This window comes from Parasteatoda tepidariorum, chromosome 2 (genome assembly GCF_043381705.1).
Source record: "Parasteatoda tepidariorum isolate YZ-2023 chromosome 2, CAS_Ptep_4.0, whole genome shotgun sequence".
NCBI classification, from domain to species: Eukaryota; Metazoa; Arthropoda; class Arachnida; order Araneae; family Theridiidae; genus Parasteatoda; species Parasteatoda tepidariorum.
Genome location: NC_092205.1, coordinates 103,187,868 through 103,214,924, shown reverse-complemented (window position 1 = coordinate 103,214,924; position 27,057 = coordinate 103,187,868). Strand labels below are relative to the sequence as shown.

The 27,057-nt window shown below is 27.3% G+C and overlaps 1 protein-coding gene across 2 annotated transcripts in view; it reads left to right on the top strand.

The window, feature by feature from the left end:
* The first annotated feature begins 470 nt into the window (after positions 1–470).
* Positions 471–27,057, top strand: part of LOC107440653 (E3 ubiquitin-protein ligase MYCBP2) — a 162,622-nt gene continuing 136,035 nt past the window's right edge. The window contains exons 1-12 of one of the 2 annotated variants that reach the window (XM_043049991.2): positions 471–888; positions 4,486–4,549; positions 9,887–10,105; positions 11,556–11,709; positions 12,657–12,859; positions 15,205–15,340; positions 16,363–16,469; positions 20,261–20,326; positions 20,417–20,513; positions 24,508–24,578; positions 24,938–25,079; positions 25,929–26,005. In XM_043049991.2, the coding sequence (XP_042905925.1) occupies positions 716–888; positions 4,486–4,549; positions 9,887–10,105; positions 11,556–11,709; positions 12,657–12,859; positions 15,205–15,340; positions 16,363–16,469; positions 20,261–20,326; positions 20,417–20,513; positions 24,508–24,578; positions 24,938–25,079; positions 25,929–26,005 (1,509 nt within the window). In that variant the 5' untranslated portion in view covers positions 471–715. Of the gene's footprint in view, positions 889–945; positions 1,118–4,485; positions 4,550–9,886; positions 10,106–11,555; positions 11,710–12,656; positions 12,860–15,204; positions 15,341–16,362; positions 16,470–20,260; positions 20,327–20,416; positions 20,514–24,507; positions 24,579–24,937; positions 25,080–25,928; positions 26,006–27,057 lie in introns of those variants that run through there. The other variant, XM_071178081.1, reaches the window with a different exon arrangement.

Below are 27,057 nucleotides of genomic sequence, written 5' to 3'. Positions count from 1 at the left end.
CCTCCGCAGAGGATCAAAATTGTGATGGCATGTCTTCGGATCATCCTCCGGGATGTTTCCCAGACCGTCGCCAATAGCCCATTGTGCAGCTCTAGTGCGACGTAAATTAACAACAACAACAACAACAATTATAAGACAAAGCATTATGCTCAATAAATCTTACACAAGTATATCTTTCCTGTTCTTAGAATACAAATCAAAATTCAACATTAACTACTACAAGATTATGCATATTAAAATTAAATAATTCAATTTTACTCTTTTTTTTTAAAAATCACTAAATATTGAATTCATTCTGCTCTCATCCAACAATTAATCACAATTATACAAATAATAGTTTCATCGCTAAAACCTGTGCAAAATTCATCTGCCGCTAGTCAGCAAGTCTTACATGAAAATAGATTTGGCGCTGCAGATTTGAAGTGTTAGTGACGGCTGCTAAAATAGTTCCCCGTCTAAAATATAAATTTGAAAATCATTTCAATAACGTCGTTATGCTAGAATGGCATCACTTGCATTAAAGACTACTGCTAGTTACTGTTTGTTTCGAAATAATATACATCCTGAAATTTATCAGAATGACTTAATAGAAATTCGTTTGTAATTATTTTCGATATCATTTTAATCATTAAGATGATGTTTATATTTATTTTCAAATTATTTGGATACACTTCTTAACTGTTGCCGGTCCTCTTCCCTGTTAATTAGAAACAATATGGCGGCCGCCAATGTGCAAACACCTGACATCTCAAGTTTTTATACAGAAAATGCATGCAAAACAGTTTCTGTCAATATGCGTTGTGGTCCCCATTGCAAATCTGGAGATATCAGTGAAGATATTCTTCGAGCTGAATTTCACGAAATGTTTCGTCAATGCATTGATCAAAAGTGAGATATTTTACTTGATGTAAACAATGATTTGACATCTCGGATGAAATCTTGTTTAAATTTTTATTGCTGTTTCATACTCGATGCTTTGTTTTTTTCATACGCAGTTCAAAGTGCATCCTTTCTTTTTTTGGTTAGCTAAAGTATAGTTTATTCTGTCAGTTCTATAATCGACAAGTTTCTATGACTATTGCATGAAAACGTTATTTATCGGCAAATTTAATCAAGGGTAATTGTGATCTGCAAATATTGGTATCTGTTGATTAACATAGTATTGCAATATTTAGTAAGTTGATCACTTGTTTGTAGGACAGCAACTCAATGGTCCACTCAGAGGAGTAGTCAACTTGTAAAGTATTGTTTCCGCCAGCTTGGTGATATTACATAGTTAATAATGATATAAAAAAAAACACCAAGTAATCAACATACAGAAGTGATTAACTTCTAAATATTTCTTTAAATTTTAAGGAAAGCATTTTATTTCCTTCTACTATCGTTAGTCTGTATACTTTCTTGTATGCATTTAACATTAAACTTTTATTATATAAACCAGACATATCTTAAATAACCAAGGGAATATTCAATTGAACTGACAGCACTGAGGGGCGATTGCCATCGACAATGTCAATCTTCTATTAAAAGGTACCCCGTCATAGAATCGAGTTAGTATGTCTTGTATACTAGTGAAATGGAATTGAATAATTGTACTGATAGACACCCTACAGCACTATGGCTCATAACTACATAATTATAAACCACAATTGTTGCCAAAATCATAAAATTAGAGGATAAATTTCTCATCCATACTTACGTTTTAAAATATTGACTTATTTTGCCATTCATATTATGCCAATTCCATGTTACTAGGAGAACACAACAAAATATAAACATATAATAGTATCGTTCCATTAACAAATACATTAGTTTTTTTATAAACTATTTTGGGTATAATATGAGAAATAGTATTTTTTAAGTATTTTTAATGATAATAAAAGAAAGTTTTTTAATATTTGTGTTTGTAGCATCAGTAGCTATTTGTCACTTTCTATAGATCATTTAGTGTATATTCAATGTCTCCTGTTAATTTGAAATTTTTTTTTCTTGATAAACTTTTAAAAAAAAATCCCATGGGAATATTTCCGTATCGTGATCAGTTGCGCCAACTACAATCGTCAAGGTGCTAAATAGATTTTAATCTTGCAATTTTTTTTTAAAATAAAAAATACACATAGATGTTTGCCCGGAAATTGCAAAAACTCTTGGCAAATGTCTTGGTGCAGGTACCAATATGAAATTCTTATCTAAGTAAAATTAAGCATGTAAAAATTAGTGATGTAACGAATAGTGATGGGGCCGAATACCGAATATTCGGTGGCCGAATACTTACTTTTTAAAAATTTCTCTTTTGATTGAAATTTTGTAATTAAAGTAATTTTAAATTAAAAATTAAATAAATATTAACAAGATTGCTTTTTTAATCTTTGTATAATTAAAAAAATTTTAACAACTTGATTGATTTATTTTTTAATAATTTAAATATCTTGATGCCAATAACAAGGCAATATGGCTTTTATAAATCTAAATAATTAATAATAGCATATTTTAGTTATAGTTATATTGTAATTTATATGCTATTTTATTTAAAATAAGAACTCATTACTACTGTTAAATGTATTCTTAACTTTTTTTTTTGCCAGAAAAATTATTAAAGCCCAGAAAATTAAGAACTTTTTAAAAAGTTTCACTTTTGAAATTTTAATTTTGTAATTAAATAATTTTCAAATTTTAAATTAAAAGTGAAATAAATATTAACAAATTTGCTTTTTTAAACTTTCTATATTTTAAAAAATATTTGTATTTTAATGTAAAAGATTCCAATGCTTGTTTAAATACATATGATGATAAATTTGCAACAAGAAAACGTTTTTATTTATGTAACATTATTAAATACACTTATGTATTATACAACTTAAATTGAGTAAATGTTAGATTTTCTAATAATTAATGCAGTGAAATGTAACTCTGCAATATTCATGATTAAATATATAATTAAAAGATAAATTAAATATATTTTTATTAAAAAGATAGATTAAATATATTTTTATTAAAATATCTTTCTTTATTATTATGAATTTATTCAGCCAAATATCTAATAAAATTCATATTCAGCCGAATAACTTCATTATTTGGCCGAATAACTTCAGTATTCAAAAGGGCCGAATAGTGACAGAATATTCGTTACATCCCTAGTAAAAATAAAATGTTCGAAAATCTGGCTTTTAATTTGATAATCACTATATGTTGTTAAAAAATCCTAATTTTGAAAATCAACCTACATTTGAAATATTTTAAAATATTGTGCAGTGTTTTTGCATACATGTGTTAAAAAGTTGATTTTCATTTTACAATATGTCTATAATTAAAATTTTTATAAATTTGTCTCAACATGCTTTTTTTTAAGCAATTAAAAATACAGTTTGACGGTCGCTTTAGAGCACTAAATCCTGATAAAATATCTACATATAACTCAACTTTATTTAAGGAACGTTCGAGGATACTATTGAATTTTATAAAACATCAGTGATTATTTAATTACATAGCAATAACTGTGGAACCTGGTCATTCAAAATGCTGTTTATCCTTAAAATTATTATTGTATTTACAAGCTCAACTATCTTAAATATGTTGAAACAGTTTTTGAATTAAAGCTATTTTTCTTCTCAGGAAAATCTTAAGAAAATTTTCTTAAGCATTAAACATTTTCGCCTTAAATAATCTTTTCCTCGTTTTTAAATTTTCACTAGAGAAGGGATATGAATTATAATTTAAGATCTCTAAATATTTTAGCAATACTTCAAGGGCAGAGAATTTATGAATCATCAGTTTAAATTCCGATAAGTTGCCATGATAAGAAATTAAAAAAATTAATACTAATGCAGATGGAAGAATTTTTTAAAAATCATATAGTCATATTTAGGAGCTATTTTGACTGTATTTTAATTTAAAAATCCTCTTAAAAAGAGTTTTTGTATAATTATCACTTTAGGTACTTGTGCGTTCTATTACTGAGTGAATAAAAAAGAGTGTCATTTAGGCACTTTTTAAATATTTTTTATTAAAACATAATAAATGTTTTTTTTTAAAATAAAATTGTTAAAGTACAAATTCACATTTTAATGAGCAATATTTGATTTCAAGCCTTATTTAAATCCTTATAATTCCTATATTAAAAATTATATAATACCTATATAAAATTAAATACAATTCACATATATTAAAAATTCTATTTTAGCATGATTTTAAGTGCTATTCCTCAATGAATAAGCTAAGATGTGAAGAAAAGAAAAATGTTACCTTATATAGTATAGTTTAAGTCATGTATTTAATGTTGTTAGAATTTTAATGATGAATTTCTGAGAGAAAAACTGATTGTACCAGTTTGTCTCAGCATGGAAACATTCATGAATATTAACTATTTCTCCCTCCTTCTTTGCTTTTTCTGACCTTTTCATAATTCAAAGTGAAAGCAATGGAGGGAGAACAGATCTGTTTAGAAGTGGATTGGTACACAGAGTTAAAATCATTTTTTGCTTTCAGAAGGCGAATTGAACCAAAGAAAACAAAAAAGAAATCAAAGTCCAAAGAGAAACAGAAATCAAAAGTAAGTTTACTCATTTATTTAACTTATTTTAATTATTTTTTTTGTAAAAAAAGTTGTTGAAAATAATTATATAAATTTTGCTTTTTTTTGTTGTGTTTTTTTTTCTTTGTGCATTCTATTCTGTTCATTTGTAATGTTTGTTAAATCACAATTTCTTATTAATAATAAATGTAACAGAAAATTTTGTTTGTATTAGGCCAAAGCCTATTTACAATTGGTGTTAATTGCTGACTATTTTTTCTGAATTAAATCTATATCTGTCTATTTTCTAAATCTGTCTGCTGTCTATTTTCTGAATTAAATCTATCTGTAAAAAAAAACTTGTTGAAAATAGTAATAGTTATTATTTTAAAAGTATTATATTCTTTTATAATTCAGATGAAAATAATCATATAATTTTTTTTCTCTCTTTTTTTTTGTGTATTCTATTCATTTATGATGTTTCTTGAATCATAATTTCTTATTAATAATAAATGTAACATGAATATTTTATTTGTATTAGGCTAAAGCCTACTTACAATTGGTGTTAATTGCTGTCTATTTTTCTGAATTAAATCTATTTTTCTGTTAAGACTATCTATTTTTCGGAATGAAATCTATTTTTCTGTTAAGACTATCTATTTTTCTGAATTAAATTTATTTTTTCTGTTAAGACTATCTATATTTCTGAAGAAAAAAAATTTGACACAAAGGACATTTTAGTGTATGTTTGTTAAAATTTCAACTACATACTAATTTTATTGTTTTTATTTGTGAAAATTTTTATACACATCCCACTTTCAGTAATTTTTGTTCTTTTTTTTATGGAGAAGTTATGAAAAATTAATATGAAGTCTCAATACCATTAAACTGACTCTTAATTTTTGTAATAACTGTTTTTATAAGTGAATTTTTTTTTAATTATGAATTATTAATTTATGCGCATGAACCATTTAAAAATAGTTTTTTGTTAGTTTAAATATTTTTTAAAAATTGACTGAAACAAATGCATATCAGTAAGACTGAAACAAATGCATATCAGTAAATGTTAAAATACTAGAATGTATAATAATTCATTTTTCAAGATGGATCATTATACAGTAGGGAACCGATTATCCGGAATGATCGGGACCATCGCTATTCCGGATAACTGATTTTTCCGGTTTTCTGAATCGCTACAAAAAGCCGTTTTTTTATTGTTAAACCCAACTTAAAATAGAAAAATATTTAGAAATAATCTTAAAAAGAAGAAAAAACGATTAAGTAATACACTAATGATTATTTCTAAAATGATGGTAAGGTAAACATCTTTCAAAAAAGAAAGAAAAATCCTAAAATCTTATAAAAAAAATTTTTTAAATAGCGGGAAAATTTATCGAATTTCGTTCCGGTTTTTTGGTTTTCCGGTTTTCTGATTTCCGGATAACGGGTTCTGTACTGTATTTTAAGTAGTTAGTCATAAATCAGTATCAATGTTGTATTGTTCGGATACAAAGAAATTATTTAACTTTTTGTGTTGGGACAAAGCTGATGGAATCCAATTTTGGAAATTTGTCATGTATATTATTTTGACCAACAGAATTATATAATTTACATTAAAAATAAGAAGTTTTCTTCTAGTTGTTTGACTTAACTATTCTAAATATTTAATGTTAAAAAATTAATTATTAAATTTAGACAGACAATTATAAAATTACAACAAATACACAATCTATTTAAAGCTTTCCCATAGAGAATAGAATAATTAGATTAGATAAAGTTGACCATGGTAAAATAGCATAGAGACTGATCAACGCTACAAGTTAACAAGCAACTATGTATTATTTGTTACTATTCATGGTTTGTAGCATTTTTAAGAAGTGCTTAACGGTTTTTATTTCCGATTTTTGTTTTTTAAAAGTACTTAAAGGAGCTTTTTTCATGGGCTGTTTTTAAAAAGTGCTTAGTTTTCCTTTTTCGAAAATGATTTTTTCTTTAACATGTCAATTTTTGCCACTTTTTATGCAAAGGGTGTTTTTCAAAAAGTCTTTGAAAATTATTTTGCATTTTGTTAATGTTTAATTTTTTTTTGTTGTTGTTGAAAGATTTGGCTACACACCCTGGAATTGCATGAAACCCCAAATCCAAGGTTAAATCAGCAACAGTCTTAACTTTTGAGGCTTTTATTATGAAATTCTGTAAAGTAATATGGATAACTGCTGTACTGACTGTTATTACTCAGGGCGCGTAGCGTTTGTAAAAAGTACTTAAAGGTGCTTTTTTGGGGATTTCGTTTTTAAAAGCTTTTAAAGGTGCTTTTTTCAGCTGTTTTTAAAAAGTGCTTTTTTTTCCACGATTAATTTATTTTTCTTCAGAGATATCGGATGGATCCCATGCATTTCACGAAAAATGGGGTGTTTGCTACATAATCATTCACGCGGACTTCATGTCGTACCCACGTTATGACTTGCGCATGCGCGCACACTTACAACCGAAACCCGAGTGCTCTAATTCGGATAGAGAATATCAGATCCTTATGAAATGTTTTTCTTTTTAATTTAATTTAATTTTATTCTTGTTTATTTTATTTTACTTCTATCACTTTTTTGACGTAGGGGGTAAGGGTACTTTTGTTCTGAGTTCAGGGTCAAGTTGAATTCACTCGGTGATGTGGGAAAGTACTGATTGTTTTGATTTACGTCCGTTTCTTTTTGGGTTTTTTTTAACGGTAAAACTCTTTATAAAAAGTTTTTGTTTTTCAATAATATCATTGATTGAATATGAATTTTTTGAGTGCTTCAAATTTTTTGTAAAGTGCTTGAAAAGTTTTTAAAAAGTGCTTATTTTTGATTCAAAGATTTGGCTATGCACCCTGTTACTTGAAAGCCAATTTTTGATAAAAATGACATAAATTATCAAGAAGGTTTTCTAACAAATTCATCCGTCAAAAGACATCAAAAACAAATAGTGCAAATCAAAACTTCTTCTTGTGTAATGGATATTAATGGATATTCTTTTATATTTTCTTGTAATGGGTTTACCACACTTTTTCACACAAAAACTTCATCTGAGAAAATCAACTCCAAAAATGCCCTCTGTTTTTTATTTTTTATCTGATGTTATTGTTCTGTTTTTATATTTTTGTTTATATTAATTTGATTTTCTTATGATTCTTATCAGGGTTGGCAAGATTTTGCCGCAGGTGGAAAAAACCATGTTAAACACCGGTAAATACGGGTAAAAACCGTCCTGGTAAAAACAGGTTTTTGCCAAGTAAATTGGCAAAAAGTGGCAAAAACCTATATTTTCCAAGATGAGAGGACAAAAACACATTTTTGATACAAAATTATTCCTAAAATTGAAATATATACTATGAATATAAATAATTACAAAAAAATTAACAAAATTATTATTCCATAATTAAATGATAATGTAATAATATATCATTTTAGTAGTTTAAAACATTATTGATTGGAAAATTTGTGATTATTCTCTTTTTTCCAGTGAAATGAACTTATTTTAAATTAATATAACTATAATTTAAAGCATAAAATATCTATCAACATGTGTAGTTAATTATTGTACAAATAATAATTTTTTATAATAAATAATAATATTATACAAATAATAATATTTATTTATTTGTAAAAAAACATTTATTTTAGGATTCTAAAATGAAAAGAGATCAAAAACTTTCAATCTTTTAAAAATTATTACCCTTATATTAATTATTAATATGTTAAAAATAATTTTTTCATGTAATGTATCAGAATTATTATTCCTTATGATTGAGTTAAATTTGTTTCAAGTATTTTGTAATAATATTTAATCAGCTATTTAGATAATTTGGTTTTTGCCGGTTTTTACCAGGTTTTTGCCACTGTCCTGGCAAAAACCCCTTTTTGCCGGCAAAAATTCCAACCCTGATTCTTATACTACTAACTAAATTCATAATTTGTTAAAACCATATGTAAATAGCATATTTTAACTTTATTCAATGCATCATAGAAACGTCAGAATAATATATTAGCTCAGTTAAGCCAGATATATCCAATATTGGTAGTTGCCCTGTTTCTTCAAAATTAGTCCCACGGTGGAGTGGTTGTATTTCCTGGTTTCCAGAAGAACACTGAAATCGAGCATCAACGGCTGCTGTCAGTAAGCGACCACTTTGATCTGCCTCCATATCGATCCTCATTAAACTTCCGTAAAGTGCGTTTACTTTGTGTGCTGGTCATCGATCTACCAAAGTGGAGGAGTTATCCTTCTGCAGAGGATCAAAACTGCGATGGCCTGTCTTCGGATCATCCTCAGGGATGTTTCCTAGACCATAATGCAGCTCTTGTGTAACGTAAATAAAGTACCTAAGTACTTCTTCAAAATTATAAAATTAACTATTCATCTAAGCGTATTGGAACTTGAGTCAATAAATATATAAGAGATTAATTTTGCGAAAGTAATAAATTTTTTTATGATATTTTTAAATAATAATAATCATTGTCAATGGCTTGACAACCCAGGGTGGGCCTTGGCCTTCTCAAAGAGTTTTTTCCAGGGTTAACCTTTTTTCCTGCTAAAGTTTCCCAGTTTTTAGTTTTTCAGACCAAGAGTTCTCTTTCTAGGCCTTCTACCCATCTCAAATTCGGCCTGCCTCTTTTTGTGGTACAGTCTTTGTTCATTCTGATAGCGTGGCCTGCTCATTATATTCTTTGTTGTTCAATAAAGTTAATAATGTCGGGTTCATTATGGGAGTAATAAAGCTCTACATTTGATCTTCTAAGCCACTCACCATTTTTTTAAAATTCCTCCAAAAATACTTCTCAATATCTTTCTCTGAAAGGTACCCAACATAGCCTCACTCATACAAGATAGGGTCCAGGTTTCACAAGCATATGTTAAAATTGATCTTTAAAGAGATTTATATAATAAAATTTTTGTTTTTCTATGAATTACATTAGATTTTAAGCATTTCCGAATTCCATTAAAACATTTATTGGCTATAGTAATTCCTCTTTGTATTTCCATTGTAATATGTTGTTGATTACAGAACCCAAGAAAACGAAATTGTCAACAACCTCAAATTTATATTCTTCAATTTCTAAATGGATGATTTTGAAATAATATTGTGTTATATTATAAGATAGACTTTGGGTCTAATAATTAAAAGAAAAAAAATCGCCCATGCACTTAAAACATTCTGATCGTATGAGTATTATAATATCTATTCTTCACATAGCAAGGTTTCAGATATTGTGTGATTTGAATTTTTAAAAAGAAATGCCTAAATTGAGTTTCAGATGTAAAGCTGAGTTTATTTAACATCTGTATAAATGATTGCTTGTTTTTTCCAAAGCTTAACATTTTGATGTTTGATTTCAGAGAGAAACTGCAGAATTGCCAGTTCTTCAGCCCCCATTTTTAGCAGTGAGAAGCAACCCGTCGTCCTTTGTCGTTTTTGCTATTGTTCGTCTTTGTGTCTTAGAAAAACAAACCTGTGAGGCTACACGCCTATATCTAAAGAGCATATCATCACCTTCTACTGATTCTGAGTCTGATGATGATGATGATCGCAGCAATGATGGATCTAGAGTGCCTAAGGTATATTTTAATACTTTGTTTTTTTGTAATTTGTTCAAAAATAGTTAAAATTATATAATTTTCATCATTTGAAAAGATTTGATTACTTAACACTTGAGTAATTCTGAAGTATGCTACTTACTTTGGTCTTCTGTAATTTGTTCATAAATAGTTTCAATTATATAATTTTTATTATTCGAAAAGATTTTATTATTTTGAACTTGAGTAATTCTGAAGTATAATATTTATTTTGGTAATTTGGTCTTTTGTAAAGGAAAATTTAGTTGCAAAAGATCCTTAATACATTTTCCAGTTGCTATTTTTTCTTAAATTGACTTTTAAATAGTTTTTTTAAATGTTTTTTTTATCGAAAAATGAAATTTCTCTAAAAATATTTTTAGCAAAAATATTTGTATCATTATGTATTTGACAAATTGATGAAACAAATAAATAGCAGTACAAACTATAAATTTTATATTACAATTTCAATGTAATATAAAGTTGCTGGCTACTACATAAGTTTTTGAATTATTTTTTCTTCTGAAATATTATTTTTTCTGAGATTTATAAGCTATGACTAGTTAAATTTTGACTCTATGCTTTGGACAATAAATTAATCTTGAAACATCTAAATATCCATAAGAAAAATTTCTGTGTTAATATTAAAACATGATAATTTGTTTTCGATAACCTTTAATATTGTAAAATATTTTCCATAATAAGGAAAAAGTTTACTTAGCAGGGGTCTGTTTAGAAGAAATTTGGGTCCTTTAACCAACTCTACACAAAATATCTTTTCATAAAAACGGCCCCTTCACAAAATATTTTAACTTAAACACGGACCCTTCACAAAATATTTTATCTTTTACTCGGACCCTTCACAAATTTGTTTATCTTCATTATTGGTTTGTTAATCGAATAAACCCTTCCCAGGGGGGTGGGGGAAAGAAAGATAGACGTAAACGAACTAAGTTTTGTCTTTGGCAGCCATTTCTTCGTTTATTCCTCCTAAATTAATATTCTGCGTTCAGCAGTATAGGCTCAATACCAAATATTTGTATGTTGCATCTCTAATTAAGTAGCAGCAATTGCTGTTCATCTTTTAAATTTAAATTTTTTTTAAATTATTATTTTACAGTGTTGAGCATAATTTTGTATCTCTTTACAATTAAAAAACTCCTTGAAAAAGTTTTTTGCAGTAACAGGACCCTATTTGCACAAATTCACAAAAGCAGGACCTGGTTGAAAGAATGTGAGTTAACGTTTATTTTATATTCACAAGTTACGAGTAATTTTTTCACAATTTTACAAAAACGGACCTTTTACAAAACGTCTGCACAGACCCCTGCTTAGTTACTAGAGAATTTAAAAGATTTCTACAAAATTTCTTTCCATGTAATGTTACTCTACATTTGTTTTGTTCTAACGATTCTTTCTAATTCTTATATTGGTTTTCTATCTCCTTTTACAGATTGTTGGTATTGGTTTATGCAGTGTTTTTGAGTTAATAAAAGAGAGCCAAAAAAATCATCCACACTTTTGTATGAGAGCCCTTGAAGCTTTATTAGACATGCTGCAAGGCCAACAACCCGAAGGACTGAAATATGAGCCTTCTGAAGTTATCGGTAAAATTTTTATAGCTCCAACTGTTGCCTTTATATGTCTATAAATTTTAATAAATATTTGTCAATATTAAATGACTAAAATATTTGTTGTAAAGAAAGACCATATTTCACAGCAGTTATATTACAAACTTAATATGTAAAGTAATAACCATTCAAGTCAGTTAATAGCCGACCATTTATTTCAGACACTGTCCACAAAGCACAAAATTCTTATTTTCATATTTTGTAAGATGTTTTGTTTACACTTTTATTTAACCAAAAAATACGCTACATACAAAAGAGGTTGAAAAAATGAAGTATTCCCTATGTCTTTCCTGATCGTGATTCAGAGATGATTGTGCTCCGGAAAAAATCCAGATTTTTCGGTAAACACGATCTGGAAATCCAAGGTCCTGAAGATTCAAGAAATTATTGCTCAAATTCATGTAAAAAAAATTTATGTTTTATTTAGAAATATTAGAACTCAAATTTATACTTGGCATCTCTTTCATTTGTAAATATTTTTCTATTAGAGTTAATGAATGTGATTAGAGATAAAAGTAAACTTGTGCATAATTATTCATTTGAATTATGCTGCATATAATTTATTTAGAATTTCATGTTTTGAAAATATCAAGGATTTAAATTTATAAAGACGTTAATTTTTTGAAAAACGTAATTAATGATTTTGTTGGAGAAATTTTCAGGATTTTTGAATTGGACTCACAATTACTCCTGGTGGTTGTAAAGTAGGTTTAGATTGTTATTTATTTCTTTATACCAAAAAGAACTTGAAAACTTAAGATCTCCCTTTTGAGTACGTCCTCTTCCAGGAAATAATTTTTACAATCACGAGTATAAAGTAGTATATTTATTTTCATACGAAAGAGTTTGAAAAGTTAAATTCTTGCAGTTGTATTATAAAATGTTCAGTATTTAAAAATAGATATATTTTCATTTCATTTCAGATTCAATGTTTGATTTATTATTGGATTTATCATCCTCGTTCTCAACGGACCAACCACAGAGTAGTTTCTCTGCAAACTTAACTCCTTACGCTTGTGCCTGTCTTCTAAGCCTTGTTGTGGCCAGGGGAGACACTGGCAAGCTTCTATCTGCTGCCTCCGCATTACTTATGAGCTCTCAAGCCTTAGCATCTGAAGAAATCCCTGTAATTTGTTTTCTATCTCATTACTTGATGATATTTTCATTGTGGTCAATGCATTTTATTTTACTCCTTATTTTATTTCTATGACATTTTAATTAATGTACCAGGGATTTAATGAAATTAAATATTTCTGTGATAAGTGAAAATGTACATTGTTCTTTTTTTAATGCCATATTTTCACACAGTTATATTTCTGTTTATATGTTATTTGTTTAAAAATTAAAATGCTACAAAGTGTTTACAATTACTTTCAATTTAATTTAAAGTTAACCAGATGCAGTGTTGGTAAGTTTTTGACGATTGATGGTTTTATCAAGTTTTAACCATGGTTTTATCCGTCGTGTTGAAACCCTCTTTTTGACGAGTGCCAAAATTTTAGTGTAAGACTAATTATAAGGTATTAGAAATAAATATATGTATAAAATTGTGATCAATCAATTATATTCGTAAATTATTTTGATATTTCCTTTCCCTGAAACATACAATTGCAATGAGAAAAAAAAGTTTTGAAGACCTCCGTACTCCAAGTTCATTTTCCAGTTTTCTATGAAATTTTAAACCATTCTTTCGGTGGATGCTGAGCTGCTTAACAGAAAAATCGGCAGTATTTCTTTCCTTTCCAATAAATAAGAAAAGTATCTTTAGAGTATAGTTCTGCAGAAAAAAAGAAGAAAAAAAATATTTGCTTTTGTATTTTTCTCAGCTATTTTATTGCTTCAACTCATTCTTTACTCTGTTTTTTAAATTTAAGATTTATAAATTTGAAGATAAAAGTATAACAGTTTTAGTTATTCCTATCATTTCAATTAATTTAGAGTTTTGATTATTCCTCTAACAGTTTTGGTTATTCCTATCATTTCATTTAGTTATACCTATCATTTCAATTAATGTTATTATAATGCTTTTTTAAATTTATTGTTGTGTTTTTGTCAGAGAAAATAGTAACTTCATTAAGCCATGAAAAATCCTTGAAATTAGTCATGGAATTGAAAATCTAAAATGTAGCAGATACCCTGTAATTATGCATTAATGTAATTAACATAAGTTTACTAACATTAGAAATATTCAAGCACACATAAGTAGGAGTACAGAAAATTCTCAGAGCTTCATATTCCCTATGAATAAAGTTTCTTTTTGTATCAAAATTTCTCCAAAAATGTAAGTGTTTTTTTCTTTCCAGTACAATGAATTTTTCAAAATATTTTTGGAAAATGAAGTTTATGTTACAAAAAAATTAATTTGATTTTACACAATTCCCGAATAAACGAGTATATGTGTTATATAATGATAAGAGTCAAAATATATTGAAATAGCAATAATTTATTATAATTTTAAGGTCCCTTTTTATTAACTTTAGGAATTCAAGCTAATAAATACAAAAATTGGTTTATGTTTTTTTCTAAAAAGAAAAAGTTTTGCAAAGCAACGCATTTTTTTAAGCAAAATTTTTTAGAAATTTTCTTAGACCAAACATTTTCTCATTGCTGTCTGAATTTCCTCCAAAGCCTCCTATAATTAATAACAACAAATATAGAGAATTAATAATATATATATATATATGTTGAGAACAGATTGGAAAGCACTTTATTTTTACTTAAACTTTATGACGCTTTTCAATAGGTTTTTGATGCATCATGTCAACGCAATAAATAACTCATAGTTATTTCATGTAAACTGAATAGATATAATATGCGTTCTAATTTTGGCAGCTTTTTTTATAAGTGATACATAATATAAATCATATTTATCGAAGATTGTAATGCAAGTATTGTGTATGATTTAGTATCTAATAAAATGTCAAAATAAATTTGCCGCAGGGTTTTGACGAATTTCAAAAGTTTTTGTCACTTTTCAATAGATTTTTACGCATTATAACAAAATTATTAACTTTTTTTTTAATAAGAAATTCTCAAGTTAAGTTTTTAAAGTGCGTCAAAGTATTAATCTTTAACAAAATATCATTTTGGAAAAAAATCAAGGAATATAAATATTTTTTTGAATGCTTTGTATATAAATAGCAATTATTTTTTATTTTTTACTTTACTGGATGAAATTTTTTGAAACTTACAATCAAATTTACTAAAACCTTACTTTTATTTAGAAATATTTCTTTTAAATTTTATGTAAACATGTTGGTGTTTGGGCAACTGTATAAAGGATGCTTCACTAAGTGAGTGCTTATAATGTAACAAGTGCTTATAATGTAACAAGTGCTTATAATGTAAAAACAATTTGTTTAAAGCCTTAGTTGGGCTGCTAAACTGAAGCACATATTATTTTTTTATTTTATTATTTGCTGCTGCTTAAATTTTATGCATTATTGATAAAACAGCACAAATTGTTTTTAGACTCCTGGTATAATGTCTTCTTTGCAACGAAGTGTCCACGCAGTTTTATTTGGAAAAACTGTGGGTCCAGATTGGTGTTCAAGAGGTTTTCCTAGCAGTGCCCTCTGTGGTTGGTTTTCAGTACAAATTCCAAAAAGTATGATCTCTTGATTTAATAAAAGTTTCTGACATTAATTTTTTCTTTCAACACATTGTTAATTATTTCTTATTCAACACATTGTTAATTATTTCTTAAGAATTTTAATTAAAAGCATGTGGTGGTCATTACTATAACAATTTCAATTTTTTGAATGACTCATCAATATGTATATATGTTCTTATGTAGGGTTGCTAATCCGCAGAGAAAATACAGGGAGTTCACTTGAAATAGGGAGAATGCAGGGAGAAATCACCTGAAATAATAGGGAGAATGCAGGGAATTTTTGTTTTTTCTTTACAAACTACGGAAATACAGGAAATTTAGTTGCTTATTTTTGTCTTTTAAAAAATGGTGACATCTGAAAGCGTAATCTGTGAGATATTTAAGGATGGAATTTCAACTATACTAAACTATTTAATTTACTATGACATTATTTAAGTATGTTCAGCTTTTCCTTTTCTTTTCCTCTAAGTTTTTCCAGCAATTAAAGCTAATAAATATAGTTAGCTCAATATAGCTCACACAAGAGCACAGTAATTGTTGTATTTCCTATTAATATATTGTTCGTAATATAGACAGATTAAACACAGGGAATTTTTTTAAAGTTTTGAATCACAACCCATGTTATGGTGTAAAAGTTATGAACAATTGCTTCATAATCTGTATCAATTTTCCATTAAAAAAAAGAAGAAAGAACTACACACAAAATTAAAAAAAATCTCCATTTAAAATCACCATTTTTTATGAAGTTATTGTTAATAAATATAAAAGAAACTGAATGGGGATTCTTGAGGGATTTTATACGAGAAATCTAAAATTTCTCTATTGTCTTCAAAAACTGATTGAACCTCTTTAAAGTATTCTCGAGTGTGTGTTCTAAATGTTCACATCTAACCAGTGTTTAATCCTAATTGCACTGCCAGTTTCCATCCACTCTGAAAGAAAACCTTTTTTTTTTCTTTTTCTTTCTAATTTCAAACTGTTTATCTGCTTTTAAAAATGTTCTTAATTTTTTACAGCAAAATACAGGCAAGGCTCTCCGATAACTAGTGATGGCAAATTTTTGTACATTTTGTCTGGTGGCTCCATCTATAAAATTGGCTCAGGCTTTGGTGGAACTATTAAGGTAAGTTTACAATATTATTTTTAAATCCTATCTTGACATTTCATGAAATTATAATCTCAAACCCATAATAATGTTGACAAAATTAGTGATTGCACCAAAATATTAGTGACTGCGTCCTGATAGTAGTTAATATTATGTGTCTAATTTTCTCCTGTTAGCTTACTACAGAAATTTTTTTGTATTTTTAAAATACTAACATTTGCAACACGAATTTGAAGTTTCATCCCATATTACTTATTTACATGAAATTATTTCAGAATATTAATATTATTTTATGATGTATGTAACACGATGCATTGTTTCACGATGCATTGTTGAACACATAATTTTTTTTGGCTATGTAGCACTAAATAATTAATTTTCTGTCAGAGGAACCCTCCCGGACTTAAGTTTATTAAGGAAATTATGAACATATTAACCCATAAAAGCCTATTTTTAAAATATTTAATTAGAGAAATGAGAGTTGCGGTAACTTATGGGATAAAGCACTTGCCTCCGAATGAATTGTTGTCCTCAGTTTGAATCCCAGCAGTGACTGGTTCATACAAATTTTACTCCTGGCTTGCACCGAACACAGTGCAGATATAAATTATCATTGGTTAAATGCCGTTATTGTATGCCACTTTTCAATTCTGGCAAACTTTTTTTAGGGCAAACTTCTTATTTCCCAATGGCGCCATCTAGATCCAAGAATTCGACTTCTGCCTTCACACACAGGTGTATATATATTTTTTAATATTTTATAACCGTTGTTGAACAGCCGACTCAATTTTTCTGGGTTTAGCCTTGAAATTTTGAACCCAATCCAGAAGACAAGGGAACACTTGGATCAAGCATTGGGAGAAATTTGACTTTGTGGAGGACTTATGATGGAATTAACCCGTATTTTTGTTTCATGGAGAGGAAGACCACAAGAACTTCCCACGGTTAGCCTGAAGGCAAGGGGACTCTAACTCGTCAGTGCAAGCCGAATGTGGAATTTGCATTGACCAGCCCGTTGCTGGGATTCGAACCCGGTTCACCTCAATGGAAGGCAAATGCTCTATTCCCTGAGCCATCATGCCTTGACGCATGTGTATATAATAGAAAATGAAGAATTTGCTTTAATAATTAGATATGTCAGATTACATGTTTAAATGAATTTTCACTGAAATAAACATTGTTATGCACAAAAAGCAGAGAAAAAAAAACAAGTACCCTTTCATACCTACCCCATTCCAAAATGAGGATAATTTATAAATACTGAAAGAGCAACTAAAAAGTAGAAATATCAAAGTCAAAAATACCTATTCTAAAATAATATTCTATCTCATAAATAACATTAGTTATAAAATGAAAGATAATAAATACAACACTATTTTTCAACAGTTTTGCTGTAATCAAACTTCTGTTTCACCATTTTAATTCTGAAAGTATGCTGCCATCTAGAGATATACATTGAGAACAAATACTTATTATTGATCTTAATATATTGTATTGTATAGTTTTAAAAAGTTCTGACAAATGTTGTTCCCCTGCAAAATTTTTAAATAAAGAATCCCAAAATTAGTAATGCTAGATTAATGGGTTAAAGTGATTATGTTGCACTAAAATTTCACAAATAGTAATAGTCTAGAATTCACTTTAACAACTACCCAAGGATGATTCTGGTTCATTTGCAAGCTACACTACCACAGTTGAGATTGATGGCAGAGGAGAAGTTACATAAATACAGTACGGAACCCGTTATCCGGAAATCAGTAAACCGGAAAACCAAAAAACCGGAACGAAATTCAAAAAATTTTTCCGCAATTTTTTTTTAAAAAAATTTTTTTTTCCTCATAAGATTTTAGGATTTTTCTTTCTTTTTTGAAAGATGTTTACCTTACCATCATTTTGGAAACAATCATTAGCGTATTACTTCGTTTTTTCAAGATTATTTCCAAATATTTTTTTTTAGTTGGGTTTAACAATAAAAAAAACGGCTTTTTGTAGCGATTCAGAAAACCGGAAAAATCAGTTATCCGGAATAGCGATGGTCCCGATCGTTCCGGATAATCGGTTCCCTACTGTAATTAAATATAATAAACCACATATTACAAGACTTTAGTCTGCTACATCTAATGGAAATATTTGTTCAAGCACATTATATTTGGCAGTGAAACACAAGAGGGATAAAAGCTTGGTTTTCACATAGCTCTATCCAACATTTTCACAATTCATTCAACCACAATCCATTTCGGCATACCGTTGGTCCATAGCCTATGGAAGCGCCAATTATTTTTACATGTTTGATGAAATACTTGCGCGTACGCATGTGTATCTACTGAGCTGAATTCTTCGAGATTCTTGCACTCTCTGCATTTTGCCAGATATTCTCAATTTCAGACTTCATTTTCCACCATCTGATATTGGAACAGAAAATCTCTTGATCATTTTGTAATGGATAATTTAATCAAGAAAAGAGTTCTTTGTCACATACTAGTTATTTTATCATGATCATGTAAAGTCTTTGAAAATTATTTTGCATTTTGTTAATGTATATAGTGCTTAAAAATATTTTTGAGTGCTTAAAAAGTTCTTAAAAGGTGCTTAATTTTTGTTAAAAGATTTGGCTATGCACCCTGTATTAGTGTCTTAAAATATTAAATTTGTAATGATAACAAATGTGATTAAAAATATTTAGTTCGGTAATTGGAAAAACTAAATTTTTTTTGGTAATTAACTACAATTACTATTACTGATGTAAATACTACTACTTTTTTTAAATGCAGTGAATTACAATATTCAACTACATACTTTTAGGTGATGGATTTTCCTGATCATCACACTCATGCTTAGAACTGAAAAAAAGTTGAAGATTGAACAAAAAAAATTTATAAAAATAGTTTGGAAAAATAATTGACTTATTAAGTATATGAAAATATAAAGAAATATTTCATTCGTGTTTATATTAACCATCTTTTTACTCTAAATAATTTTTTACACATTTTTTTTCTCCAACATTCAACTTTTTATGCACTGTTAAAGAAATGTTAGAAGGTTATCATATATATATATATATATTTTTAAATGTTTAAATTTTCGTAATTCTTTTAAATAATAAAGTACTAGAGAGTTACAGAGCAAGCTGGAATCACACAAGATTTGCTGCTATCAGCTTCAATTTAACTCTGTTTCATAACTAATATTAAAGGTAGTGTAACGGTAACTGTTATAAACTAGTTTTTTCTTTTTGGCATTATACTACACTCTACAATATTTTTTTATTTTCATTAATGAAATTCAAAAATTATTTTTTATTTACATTAATCATTAATCAAAAAGTAATGCATTACACTACAAAACAAAAAGTAAAGACTATTGTAATCTCTTTCATTGTGGTGCATTTCAGGTTGCCACGGGTGACTAAAAATGCAAAAAGTGCAACCAATGAAATTCAACATTTTTAAAAAAAGAAATCAAAATTAGAAACTTTTTATAGCATGTTTATTTCAGTTTACCATAGTAAGTGAATGCAAAAAATGTTTGTATATGAATTATATGAAATGTAAGTCGTCAATACCATATCATAATTAAGGAGATAATAAATAAAGGGGAACTGAGTTTCTACCACCTTTTACAAAAATAGTCGTTTGTGGCATCCCTGGATGTTAGGACTAATCAATTATTAGATGTTAATCAATTATTGGATGTTAGGACTAATCAATTATTGTTATAAAAGTGAAAATCTAAGCAAGTATTTAAATGTATTTAATGAGTTTTATAGAAACAATATTTATCTGTTCTGAAATATGTTTTGTTTTAATTAGGGGCAAATAATTATGAGTCGAGGTGGTATTAAAGTGGATGAAAAGGCATGGTTAGGATATTGCAAGGTAAGTGCGAAAGTGACGTAATTTTACAATTCATATTTGAGACAGTTTTTTTGTGTGATTATTTTAAACTGTAAAACTTTTAATTTTTAGGGTTATTTATATTTTCAACCGCAAGCAGGTTCTTGTAATGAGTTGATTAAGATTGATCTAGAAACATTAAAAGAGAAGGAACGTGTTAAAGTGGATGGTAATGTTTTTTTTAATATATATATATTAATATATTTCTCTTGCACATTCATTTACAAATAAACTAAAAATATATTTAAAAATTCCATTAAATTTTATGACAACTATTTTTAATCTTGTTATCAGGAGTTTTACAGTGCGTAAAATAGAAAAGGGAATACCTTGAATTTATCTTTTGTCTAATGATCGGATTTCAAATAGTAGTATTCTATCTTAATTGTCCAATCAATCCTTAAATATACTAAGTATTTAAAGCAGACAGTATTTTAAGTAAAGAAATCAGATACAAAAATGCACTTTCTCTTCTTTTTGTTGTTGATGGATTTGGATTTCTAACCCTCAAAATAGGGTTAGTGTTAATTAGAAAACCAAGATGCTAATAATTAAGACAGAAAAGCAATCAAAAGTTTGAATCACTAAATATACCAACAGTTAATATATACTTATTTCTACTATAGACGGTCAAATGACCTAACTCTGTGTTCCTTGATTGAGTGTATGAAATATTGATGCTGGAAAGGAAATAAACAAAAAACTTAATTATAATTAAACAAAATTGTATATTGCCAATTTTTATGTATTATAAGCACAAAGAATAAGAATTTTTCATTCATTTCTCAGCACATTTTTTACATATGCAGGGTGTTTCTGTTGTACATTTTCTGCAAACATATTTTTCACATTTAGAACAAATTTTGATGGTTTTATTATCGTTACAATATCCTATTTGGCATGTCTTGCGTTGATGAAAAAAATACGTTTTTCGGAAAATTAATCTTCATAGATTTTCGAAAACTCTTCGCCTATATTACGTATTTCTTCTTAGAACTTGTGCTGTCTTCCTTGTTTCCACATTTTTCTGGGTAAAAACTAACCTAGGTAGTTAGAAATAAAGTAAAGGTATAAAAATTAATTATAAGCTACTTACCAAAACTTTTATTTTTTGTCATTTTCTTACTCGAAAATGCCAATTTAAAATTTTAGATACTTGCTTGAAATTTGAATTTTGAGTTATTCTGATTGAACTAATTACGCAATAGTTTTTGCAGAAATGTGCAACTCATGTAATGCAATATGTTGAACACACATTACATCCTCATTTCTGATCCGATAACCCTATAAAGCATTGAATTGTTCTCCTGGTCAAATGACCGGTTGTGGTAGAAATAGGTATACGGTAGGCATTATTCGAAACATAAAATACAAAAAAATAATAATAATAGAATTTTAACTGTAAATAATTGTTAGAAAAAGTCATGAAGTCAAATGTGCAAAAACGATAAGATGATATGCCTATTTTCGATGCAAAAGTTCTAAAATGATCATTTGACCGGTAATTGTATGTTTAGTGTTAATGCTAATTTTACTTTTTGCACTTTTCACTTTGTCTCAAGGACTTGTTAAGCAAATAAATAAAAATTTTTCCAATTGTTACATTTGTTTATCCAAAGATAATTCTATGCAAATATTACAATAATAATAGTTAATGAACTTTTAATTTGTTAAATAGTTTCTTAGTTATCAAACTTTAAATATTCAACTTTTTAAAGTTTGATGACTCAGAAACTATACAATATCTGTTCAAATTTTATATTTTATGATTTAAAATTATATTATCCAGATTATGAAGGGAAAAAAAATTATACTTTATTATTTAAAATTTTTTGACAGTTTTTAAATTAAAGAAAAAAAATTAGTTTTTGCTGTAACTATCTTCAGACATACAAATTTTATTATTGTGTTAAATATTTCATTGATTCGCTATTGAATTTTTAGGATATAGCAAAGTGCGCAAAAAATGAAATTAACCTTACTTTTGGTCTCTTTTTTGTCTAAACTACTAGGATCATATTTTCAAGATTGAAGCTATCCCCCATTCATAGTTGCCAACTCTACTGGATTTTGTCTGTTTCTTCTGGTCTACTGGTTTAATAAAAATTTTGGTTTTTGTATTTTAAGAAATTCTGGTTTTGGTAATTTTAGAAAATTCACTGAAATTGAGCAGTTTTCTAACAAAATCCATTTTAAAGTAGAAATCTTGCACAAAATATTGCTTGCTTAAATATTTAAATACATTGTTAGTAATACACAATAAAGTGAGCCACATTTATAGTAATCAGTTTAAAACTCTTTTTGTTCAAAAATGTTCACTTTATTTTTACTTTCTTTTTAAATTAATTAAAAAATCTTTCAATTAACTTTTATGAATTAAATCCCTATAATTATTTAAAATTATGAGTAAATATAATACATAACATTTCAAGTTCATTTGATGTTAATCATAACCGGAAAATATTGCAGTTTTTCTATTTTGATGACTATAAAAATCCCTTTGTGTTTATAATATTTTATAACATAAATGGGGGCAACAATTATCATGGAATTTATATTATTTCGTAAAATATACTGTTTTTTTTCTCCTGTCCATGTTGGCAACTATGCTCATTTTTTGAGGTTCAACAAAAAGGCATCTAAATACAGATAAAGTGCATTTGATTTCCTAACATAAAAATGCTTCCACTGTTTAAGGTTAGGCTCTCAAACCATTAATACTCTAACTTAATGGTTTGAAAGCCTAACCTAAAATTGTGTGCAATAATTATTTTAGGTTAGGCTCAACCATTAGATTGAGTCTTGGTACTTGATACTATGATCAAAAATTATTCAGGATGTTTACTATTTTATTTTATGCACTGTATATTTGATTTTCTGTAGAACTTGTGCAAGGTCATTTCTGTTTGGTGCAGTATATTTGATTCTGGATCTAGTATTGTTAAACTTTATAAATCCAAACTAATCCTTACAACTGTGTCTGATCCTTTCAATAACATAAAGTAATTGATGGATTTTTTTAAAATTATGATGATCATTGCAAAAATATAAATGAAATTACTTTATTTCAATGGGTTGTCAGAATTCCCTAGAAATGTTCCTGTTTGTTCTGTTTTATTTTCCTTTTTTTTTTTGAGAAAAATATGAATATGACTGGAAAAAAAAAGGATTTTTTCCACAACAGTTTATTTTTTGAAGAAAAACAGTTTATGTGAGAATAACATTTCACTTGACATGCTTTATTCATTTTTATAAGTGTAAATAATTTAATTAAACTGTATTTTTCACTGAATTCCCTATTCTTTATTACAATTTTAATGATGTTCTCTTAAAAGGTTTTTTAGTAATATGCTGTAAACTAAACCTTTCATGTAGGAAAAAAACAAATGGTAGACACATAATTGGCTCTGCAAATCGGGGTGGTTTAATTTAGTGCATCTTATGGACTTCAGGGTTTTTCTTTGTTTATAGTTTTACTTTGACCATGCTTTGCACTTCCCCCTTGACCTCTGTTTTCCGGGGCTCCCCATGAATTGAGGCTCTACTAAAATAGATTAACTTACTCTTATTTAAAACCAAACTCGGACAAGAAAAAAAAAGAGAGATTTAAAGCCAAAAGTATAAAATATTGTTTTTTTTTTTACATTATGTTAAAAATATCCGAAACAAAAGATTTTAAAATTTTTATTTAAAATATGAAAAAGAATTTTAAAAAAACCACACTATTATCTGGATTGTTGAGTGAAAATATTTTTATTAGTGTGAAGTCGATGGTAACTGGCATAAAAATGTATCTTTTTGCTTTACATGGAAAATGCTGAAAAGTCGTCTCATTTGTATATTATTTTGATTTTGTTTTAAACAAGCCTGGAAAAATTCGAAAAATGAGAAATTAGATAAAAAAAAAACTCGTAAAAGGCTTTTTTTTAAAAAAATCTTATCTTCATCTTTATGTCCGTAATGATTTTTTGTAAATTTTATTTTAAAAATTTAGGAAGAGGTATGTTCATCATCTTGATGTTAGTTCTATCAAAAAAGTAAAATTATTTTGGAAGGATCTATATTTATGGTTCCCTTTTTTGTTTTGCATTTGTTAATATGATATTGTATTTATATTTTCTTGCTATCATCTCATTGTTTATTAACATGGTTTTACAATTTAGTTCCAGAATGGGGTCCTTGTGCCTTTTTCTCTGATGGGGATAATTTAGGACTTATTCTTGCCACAAAAGAAGTATGATTTTTATTATAAATAATATAAACTTATTTTATTACTAATTTAAAATTATTTTATTACTAACCTGTGGTAATAATTTTAAGGCTATTATTAGGGTAAAAAAGTATAATTTAAGTATGAATTAGTTTCTTATTAAGTTACTATTTCTTAGTTATAATTTTGAACTTATTATTGCCATAAAAGAGGTACAAATTAAATATAAATTATTTCTCTTTTAAAAACTATTAGATTATTATAGAATGGTAATAATTAAGGTCTTGATTTTACCATAAAAAGTTTGATTTTTGTCTAAACTTTTTTTTAAAACTATTGCAATTTTCTTTTTAAAACTATTTTGTAAAACCGTTAATTTTTAGGATAGCTTTATTATAAAAATGTTCAAGCCTGGCTCATCTCCTATGAATTGTGTTCATGAATTAACTTTGAAATTGGCTCGCAAATGCCTGGATATTTTTGGTTCTGGTTTGTTTGAGGATGATAATACATATCACGTATTAAGTAAGTACTTAATTTCTGTTATTATAATAGTTTTACTCTTTTATTATGCAGTGTTATAATAACAGTCATGATGAAACACAAAGAAAAATATATCTCTTATAATATTTCAATTATATTCTTTAAAATCTAAAGTACACGTAAAAGTGAAAATTGCTTGCTGAATCTTGATACCAAATTTGATGAGATGTCAGCAAAAAGAACTTTGTTCGTAGAACAGTTTGAAATGTTTCTTTTTTCTTTCTTTTTTTTATTTTTATTTTCTTTGCAGATAGAAGCCTGTTATTCAGTACAAAATGAAAAAATTCTTTCAATTTTAAAGTGAATATTAATATGTTACCTTTGTTATTAAATAATATATTTTTTCTTGTTAAATTATATATTTTTTCATTCCCATCTGTTTTTAATGATTTTTTATTTTTTATTATTCAGTTTCTTATTTTTTGTAATCTAAAATTTATTTTAAAATTCTTTCAAATTTAGAGTGAATAACAAGTTTTATTCTGTACACATGTCTATGAGAGAAACTTAAAAAAATTATTATTTAATATTTTATAAGGAAAAAAAAATATATAATTTTTTTCTTTTTGTCTTGCGTCGTCTTTTTTCATTAATGTTTTTAGTTAAGAAACAGTAATTTTTGGCAGCATTTTAGAACAATGACTTGTAACATTTATTAAATGTCATAAAAATGTGCACATGGCAAATGTCATGTGAAGTTTAATAAATAGATTGAAAGTGAGATGCATTTAGTTATGAGTGGGTTGCCATAAAAATTTTGTTTAGAAAGTAAAGCCAATTTCTTAATGTATCAAATGAAGTATTCATTATATCATACTTATTTTTGCACAGACATGCCATCCGAAGATGAACCTGTAAGCATTGCAGCAGGAAAAGATTTTGCTTTGATCAAGACAGTTTGTGGTAAAGTATGTGGTTATAATATTCTTTCTCATTTCATTAACCTTCTAATTACTTTAATTTTCTTTATAGCAATTCACCATTTTTGGGCAGCAAGATGGTTTTTTGAACTGTTAAACAGTAATTTTGGGGGAAATTGTTTTAACTATCATATTAGTTGGAAATTTTTTATGTCTTCAAATTATAAACTCATAAATTTAAAAAAGCAAAAACTAAAACAACACACTTTAACTTGTGGTTTAATTGAACAGAAACTGGGCATTTTTTAAAAATAAATATAATTTTTTCGATGGGGATATATTTCTAGTTTTTTATTGTAGTTTTAATGCCTTCAGTTTTTCTAGTTTTTTTTAACGTGTCTTCAATGCATGTCTGACGCATCTACAAATAGAAACAAAAATGAAAAGGAAGTGTAAAGCAAGTTTTTATTTAGTAGTTTAGTTTGATAGAAATTTTACACACAATTACCCAATTTATAAAAATATTTGTTGTAGTCGTGTAAGATTGTTAAATTTAAATTACAGTTTATACTAAAATTGATTCATTATTATTAATATTCCTTCTTCTCAAACAACATCAGGGTATAGCCTCAAGGCAGTGAGAACTTCGTAAAAGCAGGGAAATTAATTAAAACACCTCCCCCAGTTTTATCGTCCCACTTTGGGGTTGAAAGACTGAGATTGTGTTCGAACACTACATTCCACTTGAAAATTATATTCCAATAACTGTACCGTAGATTCTTTGCATAAATATTAAAAACACGTAAATCATCTACAATTTAAGTATTTTTCAAAAGTAGCGGTCTACAGGTTTGCTGTGTTTATGAGTATTATGAATACAGAGATGATTGTGCTCTAGAAAAAAATCCGTATTTCCAGATTTTTCGCTATCTGTGATCCGGAAATCCAAAGGCCAGAAGTTTCAAGAAATCATTGATCACATTTATGTATAAAAATTCTTGTATATTTTATTTAAAAACTGGAATTTATACTTGGCATCGCTTTCATTTGTAAAATTTTTTTCTGGTGGAATAATAAATGTGTTTAGAGATAAAAGTAAA